The 16,175-nt window shown below is 39.3% G+C and overlaps 1 protein-coding gene across 1 annotated transcript; it reads right to left on the bottom strand.

Annotated features, from left to right (window-relative positions):
* Positions 1–348: 348 nt before the first annotated feature.
* LOC148190058 (B-cell receptor CD22-like) lies at positions 349–15,822 on the bottom strand. Its single transcript, XM_088074969.1, has 13 exons — positions 15,037–15,822; positions 13,888–13,996; positions 11,001–11,342; positions 9,082–9,312; positions 8,545–8,892; positions 8,122–8,331; positions 7,150–7,407; positions 6,564–6,824; positions 5,215–5,472; positions 3,798–3,882; positions 3,628–3,691; positions 1,088–1,305; positions 349–1,008 (listed from the first exon to the last, which is right to left on the bottom strand). The coding sequence occupies exons 2-13, from the start codon at positions 13,955–13,957 to the stop codon at positions 948–950; spliced, it is 2,406 nt and encodes an 801-aa protein (XP_087931095.1). The 5' UTR covers positions 13,958–13,996; positions 15,037–15,822; the 3' UTR covers positions 349–947.
* Between the last annotated feature and the right edge of the window lie 353 nt (positions 15,823–16,175).

Genomic DNA, 16,175 nt, shown 5'->3' on the forward strand with positions numbered 1-16,175 from the left:
AATAAGGAGGCAATTTATGTGTTATGGTCTCTCAAAGAAAAATGAACCAGTGGTCCAGTTTATGTATAAAGAAGCAAACCATCTTTCTCATGTAAACCACAGTGACGTGAGTGAAAACCAGAATTAGGAACATTTGCAACGCAGCGTCAGACACTAAATCTAACATTTTCAAGCAAAATGAATTTGCATGCATGTATAAAATGTGCTGACAAAAGCTATGATTAAAGCCTTTGGGAACCCAAAAACACAAAAAAAGTCTTGAGAATGAGAGCAAGCAGACAGTCGGAGACACCAGCGGAGACACCAGCGGAGACACCGTCGGACAGTCATTTTATCGTCCAGCCCTGATGTCCTTTATACACATACTTTATTTAACCGAGTAAAAGTCTCCTTGAAATTGTTACAATAAACACAAGCAGAAAAAGTCCACTTAAAATGCATTACAAAAGTGAGCAACAACTACAACAATAAAAATAATAAGAGTAAGACAACGACTAACTTAAAATTTGCCATAAAAAAGTTACAAAAAATACAAGGAAAAAAAAGAAAAGACTTTAAAATTGTTAAAAAAATAATAATAATAATTCTGTAAAAAAATAAATAAATATTTGAAAATATGTCAATATGCTTATAAATATAGTTTTGGGGACATTTTCTCTGGCTTTTTTCCAAATCTAGTACTTTCTTACCATTTACAAGAAATCTGCCTTTTTTTTGTCCATGTTTCAAAAGAAAGCAAACCAATTATCTCAGATTTTGAAGGTTTAAATACTTGTGAGGGCATCTGAATGAAGCACATGGAAAGAGATGTTGATCTAGGTTTTCAAGCAAACAAATAAATATCTGTCCTGAGGAGTTCACAGTATCTGTAGCTTCATTGTGTCTGACTCTTGAATTAAGGTGCACAAAAAAACATAGGAATAACGGAATAAACATTCATGTTGTGTTCATTTGGTGACTGTGCTGTAGAGAGCAAATAAATCCTCCCCATTTTCTTGACGTCTTGCTCTGTGAAGAGAAAACTAAAGTTTAATCCAGTGTTTATTTTTTAATGTTTTTATCCTGCAGCAGTAAAAACTTTGCTCACCCTGAGGCACTGCTGTCAGGCTTGATAGAAGTGTATTCAACCTCATCGTCCTCGTCCTCAGTGTGTCTCTGTGTCTGCGCTGGCCTGATGTTGGAGTAGAGAGCGTCCTCCTGTCTCTGAGCGAAGCTGATGCTGGCGTATTGAAGTTCATCCTGCTGTTCTGCTGGTTGTCTCTGTGCTGCAGCTGATGTGGTGTCGGACACTGGACCCATGTTCAGCTGACAGGACAAATTCTTATTATTGCCATGTTGCACAAAATAACCTTATAGTAAAATTCCAGTTGGATTTTGAGGTGGGATTTAGGGAGGTTATTTTTCAATTCTTCAAAACTACTGAGAGAAGCCTACTGAGAGTTACTGGGCACGATACACGATGGCCTTTGTCATGAAATGAATCCTACTTTTCTGATCCAAAACACTGTGCTCTCAATGCCTGAGGTGTTTTTTTCTTTTGCAATCACTCCTGCTGACCAGCAGAGGTCTCTAAAGCTCAAAGACTGCTAAGTTAACCCTTTGAAACGAATCAACTGCATGTTTTCTGTTTTCTGCCTTTAAACCCCTTTTAGATGTATTTAAACATCTGAAATCTGAGATCACTGGTTTAAGTTATGACAAAAAAAGAAATATCTATATAAAATACTACTACTACTACTACTGCTACTACTACTACTACTACTACTAATAATAATAATAATAATAATAATTATCATTATTATTATCATCATCATTATTATTATTATTATTATTATTATTATTATTATTATTATTATTATTATTATTATTGAATTATTCACAAACAGCAAGAAACTAGTAAAAGTAAAAAAAAAGTCCAGAAGACTACAATGATTATTATCACAATTATATATTCAAAATTATGTCACAGAATTCTTATATATATATATATTTTTAGGAGTTTTCTCAGGTTTTCTTGGTTTTTGTACTTTTCTTTCTCCCTTTTTTATTTTTTCACTTATTTTCCTGCAACTTTTTTTTAAATTTCATGCAAATTTTTGGGACATTTCTCCTTAAGTTACCACCAACTCGTCCTCATGTTTTTGAAAAAGAACAGGGTAATTTACTCAGGTTTCAAAGGGTTAAGGCAATCAAAGCACTATTGTGAATTAAATCGAGTGCTTTATGTTCATTACCTTAACTGGCTGATCCCATGTCACCATGACAAATATTTACATAACACTACACTCCATACTTTGTTTTGCTGAGCCTGAACATCTGACTCAAATTACAATGTGAGTGACGTACAATCTGCATACATGCATGAACCGAGACAACAGGAAGGTAAAGACTTATTTGTAAAGTTCATGCGTTGATTTGAGAAGCATGGATGAGTATGTCATGGTACTAAAGCATTTAAATAATCCTTATTTCTATTCTGAAAGCCTCTGATTTAGAGTACCTCTAAGACACTATATGTTGCTTTGCTATTCCTTGTATTCTTATTTAACATAGCTGTGTCTTTAAATCCAGAAAATATTTTATGTGATACTAAAGTATTAGAATAAACTTTGAACTTCTCACTGGATATTATCAGCAATTATTATTATAAAATGAAGTGGCAGGGTAAGGTGGAAGTTACTGTTAGGAACTACAATTCAGTTTAGTGAAGCCAATAAAGTCACATGTAAGAAAGTGAGATGATTCAAAGTCACTCCTCCTAGCCTGCAATCGCCAGCAGGTGTTGGCATTGTATGTTTCTGCAAACCACAGGTGTGTTACGTCTGCAGGTTACTACGTAGCAGATATGCTGAAATCATGCAAATTGTGGTTAATGTGGGTTTAGGTTTAGGCAGGAAAATCAACAAGGTTAGTTAGGTAGTAAGACCACAATACCTGCTGGAAAAGCAGTAATGTCTCAGTAAAAAAGAACAATTACTTTTCATGGCACTATCCTGGCAGGAAAAACAACGATATCTCTGTATAAAACAACCACTTCTTGTGCCATTATCTTTCAGGAAAAGCATCAATGTCTTGGTAATAACATGCACATGTGTGCTACTGTGCCACCACATAAAACAGCAGTGTTTCAGTAATTTAACAACCACCTTTCAAGCCAATAAAGCCGGATATATTCTTTTATGATGATATGATGCATATAAAACCCACAATGCCAACATTTTCTTCTGGTGACTGGATTAACGTCTGTGTATCCAAATTAATTAAAACGTATTTTCTCACTAATAGTACTCAACCATGGAGTTGAGATTTCCATCATCATGCAGACACAACAGGGTTCAATGTACAGTAAATCTGAATGTGATGTTTAAAGAAAAAAAAAAAACTCAAACAGCCACGTGTCCATAATCAGTGTCCAAATTATGCAGAGATAGATAAAAATTATTTAAAAAAAACTAATGACAATTGTTTATTGGATGACTGGCTGTGACTGTAACTTTTGGGATTTTGTGAAAAATCAATAAACAAAGTTTGGGGGAAAAAAGGAAGATCACATCTGAAAAAGGGAAGAAATTAAATTAAATATAAAAAGATGAGCATGTTTTCTTTTGCAATGCGTTTTTTTCTCACCTGCGCTCTGTTGACGCCGGATCTCTCTCCACCATCAGACTGTTGTCTGCGAGATTTACTCCTTCTGGATGGGATGATGAGAAATTTAATGAATTAACTATGTTATTTAGGGAAGTGATTATAAAAATTTAGATTAATTTGAGAACATATAATACCACAGAATTGCTCACTTCATCAAAAAGAAGACAACAAGGAGTCCTATTAGAGCCACGAGAAGAAAAGTGAGAATTCCTACAGCTGCTGATTTCCATGCACCTGCATCATCAAATGGAAATAATTAGAATAGATAAGGAAAATAGGGCCTCTGAGTAAATACAGATTAATAAACTGCACCTAAATCTCCAGGAGATGTTTGGTTATATCATGGATGTGTTACTTACAGGCCCATGGGACCAAAGTGCCAAGGGGCTCCGTGCCATTCACTTGCAAACGGTCAATAAAAGTAAGAAGTACCAACTCCGGAAAAGACTCAAAATGACCACAAAGACATGCAAAGTAACTGCAGAGACGCACAACATAACTAAAAGCAGACACAAAACAACCACATGGAGACAAAAAATGATTACAAAGGGACACAAAAAGACCAAAAAGAGACACCATATTACCTCACAGAGACACAAAATTACCTCAGAGACACAAAACAACTACAAGGAGACTCTGAATGACCACAAAGAGATGCAAAGGAACTTAAAAAAAACAAAAACCAAATAACTGCAAAATTAGGCAACATTATCACAAAGAGACACAAGGACAAAGAGACAAAAAACAACTACCAGGTTACACAATATGACTTAAAAGCGGGACAAAACGACCAAAGTCATGAAAATACCTTTAAAAGGGCTCAAACAACAACAAAATGTCACAAAACAACCAGATGGAGACACAAAATAATTAAAAAGACACAAATTATTTCTAAGAGACATTAAACAACTACAAGGAGACTCAAAATGACCACAAAGAGATGCAAAGGAACTGCTAAGACATGTCGATTAATAGAAAAAAGGACAAAATAACCACAGACACACAAAGCCACACATAGTGGCGAAAGAAAAATACCTCAAGGACACACCAAATTACCTCAACGAGATTAATAAACATAACAAAATTAAGAGACCCAAATGATTACCAAACAACACAAGCAAACAAAAGGAGACCCAAAAAGACAATAAAGAGATGAGAAGGAAGTTCAAAAAGACACACAAAATGACTACAAAGACATTAAAAAAACTCTACACAAAATTACCTCAGAGACTTAAAATAACTGCAAGGAAACCCAAAACGACTGCAAAGAGACACAAAAAAAAACCATATAACGACTCCAAAGAGATGCAAAAGACATAAAGAATACCTCAAACGACACCCCGAAACAAGATACAACAATGACAGAGACACACAAAAGTGATGGGTCCATTGTGTTTTAATATCGGTGCATGAATTGCATTGAGACATTTTTCACCTTTTCTTTCTCTTTACAGGAGACAGTTAAGTCCAGGTTGTGTGAAAGATTTATGATACCACCTGTATCAGTGGTGAGATCCGAATAAAATCTTTAAAAGAGGTGCACGTAGGTGACTGCACATAACTCACCTGCCACAGTAATCAGACGTAAGGTGGAGTTACGTCGTCCTCTGTTGTTCTCGGCTTCACAGTAATAATTCCCGCTGTCTTCAGCTCTGAATTCGGTAATGGTGAAGATCTGTCCGGATGCTTTTGGTGAGTCTTCATCCTCCTTGTACCAGGTGTAGTTAGCTGCTGGGTTAGCATCACTGCTGCAGGTCAGAGTCACTGAGCTGCCCTCCTCTATCTCAGACGGACTCACTGACACAGAGGGACGCTTTGGAGCATCTGGAGGAGAAAACGTAAGAATTAATCAACATTCACATGTGACAGGAAGTTAAAAGTATAGTTCAACCAAAAATTTAAAAAAACAAGTCAGTCATTATCTACTCACCCTCATGCTGATGTAAAGTCAGGTGAAGTTTTATAATCCACAAAACTGCTGAACTCATCTCCCAAACTATGGAAGCAATGGTGACCAGGACTTTAAACGTAAAAAACAAAAAAACGTAACAAAATCACAAAAAGTCTTCATATTGCTCAGACAGTCCGAATGTCCTGAAGCCCCAGTGTGTCACGTTGTTCTGAAAAACGTCACTGGCGTCATGGTTTTAGCTTCTCTGTAGCCTGTAGCTCCTATTGTGGGAGCAGCGTTCAAGTATGTGTGCTTTTGTGCAAGACTAACAAGAGCTCGCTGTATCTGTGCATCAGAATTTAAATGCTACCTGAACGCCTCCCCCAAACACAGACAGAGAGAGAGACTTATGGAGTGAGCAGCAAGCAGCAAGTCCTTTTGTTGTATTTAAAACTGCTGTGAGTAGAGGAGGCTTCTGGTAGCATGTAGACACTGATGTACAGATACAGCAACTCTCGTTAGCATGCAAACACCATTGTGGCTCCCACACAAGGAGCTACAGGCTACAGCAAGGCTTGAAACATTTGGCCTGTGACGTTTTTCAAAACAAGCTGGCACACTGGGGCTTCAGGACACTTTGTTTGTTTAAGACGAGCAGTATGGAGACATTTTGTGGTTTTCCGATATGTTTCAATGTTTGAAACCTGGTCACCATTTTCTTCAATTGTTTGGGAGATGAGTGCAACACCTTTTCCCCGTGAAATGCCGGCAGAGTTTTGTTAACTATAAAACTTCACCTGACTTCCCATTGACATGAGGGTGTTACTGAATTTTCATTTTTGGGTGAACTATCCTTTTAAGTTGAGACCACTGCTACATTATGAAGGAGGTAAAGGACTGTTGAAGTGTTGCTTCTTTAGAACATGATAATGTTTTTGCAAGCTTAAAGTCATCCAGTTTTTGACTTGCATGCCTCTACTTACAAATACACTGTCTAAATGATTTGCTTATGTTTTCTACTTACACTTGACATCTAAGTATTGAGACGAAGAGTTGATCTGGCCATACTGATTCTCAGACTTGCAGAAGTAGTTCCCTCTGTCCTCAGAGCTGATGGAGGTTAAACGATAAATGCCTTCTGGTCCATGAACCAGTGTTTGGTTCTCCTTGTACCAGGTGTAGTTAGCTGCTGGGTTAGCGTCACTGCTGCAGGTCAGAGTCACTGAGCTGCCCTCCTCTATCTCAGCAGAGGGACTCACTGACACAGAGGGACGCTTTGGAGCATCTGGAAAAGATTTGACATAGATTTTTATGAGTTTTAGTGCGTTGCAGCATCTGAAACTTTGGAGGAGGTCTTTTGATGAATGTGATATTTTGAATGTCCTCAACAGTGCAGTTAATATAAATGCCAATAGTGATTATAACAGGCTCTTACAACACTGACTGCAGTCACTGATCAGGAAAAAAAGCAAGACATCTGCAAAAAACAGTCCTTTGTTAAATAGATGCTTTTACCTTGTAAGTGCATTACAAATGAAATCTATTATTATAATGGTTATTATATTTGGGCTATTTTAAATTAGCAAGGGTTTTTTTTTTTTTTTACTTACATTTCACATTAACAAATACATATGTAGACGTCCTTCTCCACAGCTCGTTCTCAGCAACACAGTAATACTGTCCATAATCAGAGGACTGGATGGAGCTGAAGACAAACTGTGGTCCTTCACTGAGCAGTGTTTGGTTCTTCTTGTACCAGCTGTAGTTAGCTGCTGGGTTAGCATCACTGCTGCAGCTCAGATTGACTGAACTGCCCTCCTCTATCTCAGCAGAGTGATTCACCGACACAGAGGGACGCTTTGGAGCATCTGGAAGAGAAAATATACGTACATGTGTTAATCAACAATTTTCATATATGGACACATTTTTAACATCAATTTTTGCTTGACGGCCTCACAAATTCCTTCACTTCTTTAAGCATTACTGCCACTGTGTGTCGATCTCAGGAATAACCCTGAAACAGGGCGTAAATCGAGAAGCCAGCACACCTGTGTCTTTGGGTTGAATTTTGTGTCTGATTTTTCTCGCAAAACTTTTTTGTCATTTGGTGGCAACAGAAACAAGTTGTAAAAACACAATAGGTGGGTTTCCATTAACCCTTCAGTTATGCTAAACTGAAATAAAATAATGGAAACACGTCAGTTTCAAAGAAACTCAGTTATTGCAAAAATGTTTTTACGCTTGCATGAGGGGAGAAATAAAGCTGCTGATGTTTTGAACATCCATCTCTTCTAGGACTGTTATCACGGGAGGAGAAGTCGCAGAGCATCACTCAGTGGAAACGCCGTCATCATACAATTGTGTTGTATCAACATTTCGAAAATGTCGCTCAAGTTTTGCACAAATCTGTAATGAGAACCGGCCTGCTGATAATTACACCCTGCTAGGATGATTTGGCAAACTGCTGCATCTTTATACACATAGCAGGTACAAATACACACTGGCTGTCATTTGTATTTTTGGCAACTTGCTTCCAGGAGAATGTAAAAGTTTAAAGTTGTGAGATTGGGGAGTAAACTCACACACTGAAGGAGAGCGGTGACGCTGGTGAGCACAGGAATAACTGTCTGCAGGATCAACTTTTCCTCCATAAGAAAAAGATGTTTCTCCAAAAATGATTGTGTCATTCTTGTACCAAACGAAGAAAGAACGGCCAACGAGCAGGCAGCTGCTGTGACAGATCAGCTTTGGACCAGCAGAAGACCAGATCACCTGCACCTGTAAATCTGGATCTGTGAACAAAGAACCATTTTGACATTAACTTGCACCGTGCACAGTCTACCACTTATCAATGCACACTTTAATCTCCTATTGAATCTAACAACATCTAAACTTTTACCTTACCATTCATGTATCAAAATGATCTTTTTCAATGAGAAAGCACATATTCTCTGATAATTACATTAAATTCTGCTGCGGTAACTTTATCATCAGTTTGTGTTTACCTGTGACGGTCAGAGTTGTACCAGGTAAACTACTCTCCCATTCATAGTTTCCTGTTGTGAATTTGCAGTGATACTCTGCTGAATCTCTCTCTCTCAGGTCAGAGATGCTCAGAGTGGAGCGTCGTTGTTCCTCATTTTCAAAGACCTTAACTCGACCTGCGTACTGGGGGTCTTTACTCAGGTCCTTAGGTCGAGTGTTATACCCCGACTGATCAAACCTGAACCAGAACTTAGTTTTGATAGATTCATAACTGTTGTAATTGCAGGAAATGTTCACTGTTGAGCCTTTGAAAGCACAGATGTTTCTGTCATCGTACGTCACTCTGTTGCAGGACTGACCACGGACACCTAAACAAAGAAATACGTTTGATTATTATCATGAAGATTAAAGTCTTTACTGCAGTAACTCACAGCTTGTTTTGTTTCTATGGATAAAGTCACTCATGTTAAAGAAGCGTGACATCATGTTACAGAACATCAGCTGAAAAGTTCAACACAGCAGCAGCATGTTAGTGGAGGACAGCAGAGTAAACTTACACACTGAACGAGAGGGGACATCCTTGTGTCCTGTAACAGCACAGGAATAGCTGTCTGCAGCATAAAAGTAATGATAAAAGGGTTTCTCTACTTTGTCCATTTTCTGTCCATTCTTGTACCAGATGTAGGAGGGACGATCAGTTAGAGGACAACGGCTGTGACAGTTCAGCTCTGCATATGTACAGGCTCCAATATTACATGATTGTATTCTGCTCATCTGCACCTGGAAACCTGAATATGTAAATAAACAAAAATAATATTTTAGACTGAGCTGTCATCTCACACACATTTCACAAATGTACAGTTATGTTTTCTAAATGTTGAGCTCCTGGAGTTAAAGAGGACCTAATATACTCATTTAAACAAGTATTTCTGTTTTTTTTTTTTGGGGTAGTGGTTCTACTAGACCTTGTTCACATGCTTTAATGGTGAAAAAAAACTTTTTTTTTCCTCATTTAGTCTGTGCTGGAACGGTCATAAAGATATAATAGAATAATGTTTTTCCTTAGGCCCATGCTGAAGTTTTGGAGCAGTGAAGAAAATAAGTCCTGTGGAAAGCAAATATTTATGATACACATTTTGTTCAGTAATAAATGAACACCACTTTTAGGACTATTGAAGCCTAAATGGCAAATAAATTAATGAATGGATAAAAGAATAAATGAATATTTACATGTGTGCGTGTATCCTTTCAGTCATTATCAAAAATCATTTGAATGCATTCATGTATATTCGGAGTATTCTTAGATCTATAAGCCCTCGTATTAAAAACCAGTGGTGGGAAAAGGCTTATTTTTGTGGACAAAGGTGAACGAAATTCACGCTATTAGGTATTAAAAAACTGCAGAAAGAGAAATGGATCAGAACCTGGTTGCCAGTGTAGTTGGACAAAAGTCACGTCCCAAAGCACCCTCGATTAAATGGGTGATGCAAGGACACATCTTTGGGCGGCTGGCTAGATACGACTTTCACAAGGACACACACAAGAGTATGTTACCGATTATTGGGCTGCCAGTAAAATCCTGCCTGAACGTCTGGATCTTATTTTATCAGAGAAAAAACAGTGAGCACACATCAGCACGTGCCTGCCTGCGATCAGCTGAACGGTGTAACACAAACACACGTAATAAATCACAAACAATGTACAAATCTGCAGCTTTTAATGGAACAATTCCACAAACATGATACTTTTACTACAAACATAATATCCTAGAAAATGCCAACAGAAAACTTAATATGAAATTTCCTGCAAATATCCAGAAAAGACATCTATATGTCACACAGAAAAGACATCTTCATGACATCCAGAAAAGACATCTGTGCATCGTCCAATAAAGACATCTATACTACGTCCAGAGAAGACATCTACGCTACGTACGTCATATCGATGTCTTTTCTGGACATCGTACACATGTCTTTTCTGGATGTAGTATAGATGTCTTTTCTGGACATTTGCAGGAAATTTCAGATGACGCTTGTAGAAGGCAACTGCTTTTACATTTGTGGGAAATGTATTATGTTTGTGAGATTTCTGCACTAAAACTGCAGATTTTATTACGCTTGCTGGTGTTACAAACGGCAACAGAGAAATACTGATTTGTAACGTAAAGTTTTGTTTTTTTATTGTTTTGTACAGGTTTTAAGCATCTGATCCGTGTGTTTTGGAGAGGAAGAGACCGCTGCGGATATTAAACCTCCCAAACAATAAACACTGAAGGAATTCTAACCAGGAGCTCACAGTTGTCAACAGGGAGCAGTTTTAGCTGGTTGCAATTTATAATCCTCATTACTATAGATACCACTAAATCCTACACACTGCTGTTTTAATATGAACATCTGACACGACTATTGTATAATAAAAACAAGGAAAAGCATAATATGTCTCCTTTAACTTGAAGAGTTTAAGACAAAATTGTTACCTGTGACAGTCAGTCGGACTCCAGGTGAACCAGTGTAACTGTTGCTTTGGGTTATGAATCTGAAATTGAACTCAGCTGAGTCGCTCTCTCTCACGTCTCTGATTCTCAGAGTGCAGTCCCTCTTATCGCAGTGATGCTGCACACGACCTGTGTAGTTTGAGTCGAGTCTCAGGTCCACAAGCCGTCTGTCAGTAGTCCAAAATGTTCTCTCAGCTGTAGTATCACCCTCATTTAGTCTGGACGGGTATCTGTAGCTGCAGCGAATTTCCACTGTTGTTCCCTTTAAGGCACAGATCTGAGGAGAAGTGTAAGTCACTCCCCAGTCATCCTGACCCTGTATCACTGAAACACAGAGTACACCAGAGACCACAATCAGACTCGGACCATCAGATACTCGGGCTGTATCACGGTATTCTAAGGTATTTAGAAAACCCCAAATCACGTTTTTCAATATTGTCATCAATACAGGCGTTCCGCTTTCTATGAAAGGTATTGTATGCAGTGCACAGCACGGACCACCAGAGCTCCATCCTCTGTCTCTACTGGTGAAACAGGCAGGTAGCAGAGCTGAAAGACACAGCGACACCTAATGGTGGAGGGAGACGTTACAGGATTGTAAACAGCGGCGGCCAGCAGATAGAGAGAGATCATTTTTTACATCTAACTCTGTGAATTAAAGGTTTATTTCAATCAAACTGCAGCTGGTGATTGTTGGAACAGTAAAGTTAAAAATATATTACCAACAAGAGTAACCTAGATGGTTTGGGTGAGTTAAATTTATTTTTATTTTTTCTACTGAGTTTGAATGAAGTGTGTTTGAGTTGATGAGTTAACGGGGTAATTAAGTCTCGTCGGTCTTCTGTTACTGAGAGAAAGTTGAATTCAAAAAGTGTGCAGTTGTATTACTCTGTTTGAGAAGGAAAATGAGAGTGTAAATGTTGCTTTTCTTAACGTATTGTGGGTTTCTATAGTGTAATTTTAAGTCTGAAGGTATAGAGGTATGAAATATTACATACCCTCCAAATCAAGAGGTGACCTTTGCTTTATTTTTTGGCTAGAGGAGAGACATACAACTTTAAATGACTGCATTTATTTTAACTATTTAACAACAGAGGGTGTTGGTGCAAGATCCTTTTAAATAAGTCCAAAATACAACCCTAATAGTTACAACATTCATTTAAAGCTAAAACGTTTGTCCTCCACATCATCATGTCATTACGTCATGTTTTGTTATCTTATGTTGGTGCAAATGTAGACAGGAGAGTCTATTATACCTATTATTATGTCTATTATTATGTTAGATGTCTATTATTATGTTAGATTATGCAAACTACTGGAGACAGTAGTTTGCATAATCTAACAGCTCTAACATTTATTCTTCTATTCTTATTCATCACCATACCTTTCTATCCCAACAATAATCGGAGGATCCTTCCCCTAGACGTGCACGCACAAAATGGAGAGGTTAGGGCTAAGTGGTATGGGCCTGTGAATGTATTTATTTATTTGTTTATTTGACATGGACATACAGTAACACTGGTGCCGTAACATTCAGACATGCTCAAGTCCCAGATGCACTGCTTTGAGTGTTTATAGCAAAATGCTAATTTGCAACACCTGTCCATGAGCGGCTTTAAGAAATTACAAATTGAAATACAGAGAAAGAAGAGGGAAACAAATACAAAAGAAATATAGGTAATCACAAATACAATAGAAATACTGATATAAAATTTCTGTGTGCAGAGACTAAACATTCATGATCCTATACCTGTTTTAAGTGTGGAAACAAAGTTGTTTCTCCTCCAGCAATGACTTCACACCTTTGTTAAAAACAAAGTGTCCAGTTTAATTCTGTTGATACATTCTATTTATTTGCAGACTTGTCCTAATTTTTGCCACTGGATGAACTTGGACGTGAGTGTGACAGAGAGAAAAGAAAAGAGTTCAGCATCATGCAAACTGTATTTCGGTAGTTAATATCTATGTGCAGTAAAGAAGCGCATCGCAGTGTTTGAAGGGGAAGGAAAGAAATGAAAAAACATAAAAACTTCAATGCATTTTGTCAGAGGAGAAGAAGAAAACAGAATACTAATTACTAGAAAAGTCTGTGGAAAAAAAATGATTTGCTTGTTTACTTTGGTTCCTGTTTGTGGACAGAGAGTACAGAGAAATGCAGAATGTGGATGTGAAACTCTTCTTCACCAGTATGGTGGTGATATAAATCATCACTGGGTTCGATTTTACACTTTGAAGAATTCATTAAATATTTTATATTTCTTTTTTTTCAACATTTGGCGCTCTCTTTCTCCTAATGAGCATGACAGAAGATACAGAGAACCACAACACATAGCTCTAAATTAAACAATCACGTCTCGTCTGTCGACAGAGGTTTGTATTTAGTCCAACCAACTGAACTGACTCTCAGTTTTTCTTCCTTTGAGTGTTTTAAAGTTTCTGTATGTGGGAAAAAACGACTTGAAAAATGACAAGACTTACTCAGTTATGATCTATTTTAAATCTAAAATTGGTGTAATCCTTTGAAACCTTAATTTCTGTCAAAACTTGGGAAGAAGTAACTTAAAAAAAAATCAACCAAAAAATATGCAAAAAAAGGTATAAAGTATAAGAAAATGACCTGAAAATTAGCACACAAAAAAGAAAAGAAAAACAAAATTTGAAAATTATAGTAATTCTGTAAAACAATATTAAATATTTAATTAAAAATATATTGTTCTTTTTCTCCCAAAGAAAATTTCCCCTGGCTTTTCAAAACTAACATTTTCTGAATCTTTTGTTTTTTGTAATTTGTGAAACGTTTCTGACCAAGTTGCTCATCGCCCTTTTAAAATAATTGTTCTAAATACATTATAATAGAAATGTAGATTACCATGTACTGAGAGAAGAAAGACGATAAACCCCCTCGCTGCTGATGTTAGACCCATCGCTGCTCCGCTCATCTCTCAGAGGGTGGAAACTGTCCAGTATTTAAAGGAGCTCTACAGAAAAGGATGTGGTCTTGCATTAACACTTGTCTTCTGTAGACACGGCTGAACGACACAGCTGATAAAATCTTCCTTCCTCTTTATATCATTAACAAGCCTGAGCCGCTGCATGTTTGTACATCTTCGAATGTAAATAAAGAAATAACTGTTGTTGTCGCCTGCTTCATTTCTCTGCCATTTCAGATCCTTCCAGTCCTTCATGTCATGCAGCCGCCATCCTCCATCACCCTGACCTTCCCCGCCTACCTGCTCACCTGTTCCCACTTCCCCATCAGCCCTGTAGTTACCCCTGAACAAGCTGGCTTGATTTATGACAAAAAACCACTGGAACAGGGCAATGTGCAACAAAAGAAGAAATGATGATAAATCAATAAGAAATTAGTAAAAAGTACAAGAAAATTACCTGAAAATTTGTAAAGACAAAAAAAAAAACTTAAAAGAAAAATACCTGAAAATTTGGGGGGAAAAAAGTTAAAAGAAAAATACCTGAAAATTAGTAAAACATACAAGAAAATTACCTTAAAATTTGGAGAAAAAAAATAAAAGAAAAATATCTGAAAATTAGTAAAACATACAAGAAAATTACCTTAAAATTTGCTGACATCACGGTAATAGCTGGTGTAAACAGCTGATGCAGAAGGATATTTAAAATGTCACAAGTAAACGCAGAGGGTCACTGACAGAGCAGTACCATGTGACAAGTTGGCATCAGGTTTTGTGTGTGTGTGTGTGTGTGTGTGTGTGTGCACTGCCTGTTAAAGGAGCAAATATTGCACTGCTATGCAGCTTGGCCATTCTGTGTAAAAGGTACGATCGCTGGATTTTGCTGAGTAAGTCGAAGGTAGTAACAGCGCTGAAATGGTCTCTGTATTCAGGAGCAGGACCGCACCTCAACCGCACCTCAACCGCGCCTCTTCCGGCTTAAATATCCTCCTAACCCGATCTTCCCCTTTCGTTCTCGTTATTCTGCACAAGCGCGTACCGACACGCCACAGAGCTGTCCTCTCTCTGTCAACTGCGATTCGCCCACTCACCCGTTCCGTGTTATGGATCCCGTCTCTCTGTCCCCGTCGGATGACGACCTGTTCGGACACAGCCGGGATGATGGCCCTCACCGTCTCCATCTGGCCGTGCAGGCGTCCTCGGGGTCTCTGTCGCATCCGAGCCGGAGACGCCGACCTCGGCAGTGCAACCGGCCGCCGGCCCCTCGGTTCCCTCTATGGTCCATGTTCCTACCCGGCTCCTCTCTGCTGACCGATGGCCGATGATTCCTCTGCATCTCCTGGTCCGCCACCCTCAGCGGAAAGAAGCGGACGCGGTCGCCCCCGTGCAGTCCTGCGCCGCCGCGGTTCTCACGCTCCATCGCCGCAGAGGATGGTGACGGCTCGGCGGCTCCCGTCGGTCGCGGCGTCACCACGCTCCAGCGAGGTCTCCCGATTACCGTCCGACTGGACGGTAGCCAACCTTCAACGGCCACTGAGGGACCGGGGAATACCGTTTCGCGGAAATGACAACAGAAGTAAGCTTTTTGCCATCCTGACATCTGAGTGCCGTGCATGGATGTATTATCCGTGGCCGCTCTGTCAACATCCGGGTGACGTCATCGCGGCGGCTCGCCGTCGTGCGCCATGACGTCATCACCTCTGTTAAAGGGCCAGTTCGTCTATAACCACCTCTGCGTGACCGGCGGACTGAGCTCAATGGGAAGCGGGGACGTGCTGCCTCGGGCGAGTCGCGAGGCGCCGGGGCTGCGGCAGTCGCTTCACCTCGGTCCCGCCGGCCGCGGCGGTCGGGTTTGCCTGAGGCGTCGGCTGTGTCAGCGGCGCCCTCCCACTCCCACCAGCTCACCTCACCTGGGATTCTCGATGCCGCGTTGCCTGCACCCTCCACTGTTCTCCCTCCTCAATTTGAGCAGCCCACTCATGTTGGACCGCCTGGCACCCATGGGTTTATGCGCCACTGAGCAGCTCTCAGGAATTAATGAGGCCCGCCGCTGTATCCAGACTTATAATACATCCAGGGGAGAGACGTGTCATGAAAAGAGCAGCTGCTGATCTGATGGAGCATGTGCACTGTTGAGTTTCATGAGCTACACAAGAGTCTCCTGTAAACACGTGACTGACTGAACTTACCAGATAAAGTACGACTGCTCCAAGTTACCAGCGCGTCGTTA

This window comes from Plectropomus leopardus, chromosome 3 (genome assembly GCF_026936395.1).
Source record: "Plectropomus leopardus strain MGB_pleo_1.0 chromosome 3, ASM2693639v1, whole genome shotgun sequence".
Taxonomy (NCBI): Eukaryota; Metazoa; Chordata; class Actinopteri; order Perciformes; family Serranidae; genus Plectropomus; species Plectropomus leopardus.

Coding starts and splice junctions, on each gene's coding strand:
- LOC148190058 (XM_088074969.1), bottom strand. CDS start 13,957: ATGAGCGGAGCAGCGATGGGTCTAACATCAGCAGCGAGGGGGTTTATC. Junction 6,825..7,149: donor TGTATTTGTTAATGTGAAAT/GTAAGTAAAAAA, acceptor AATCTTTTCCAG/ATGCTCCAAAGCGTCCCTCT. Junction 5,473..6,563: donor TCAATACTTAGATGTCAAGT/GTAAGTAGAAAA, acceptor TTTCTCCTCCAG/ATGCTCCAAAGCGTCCCTCT.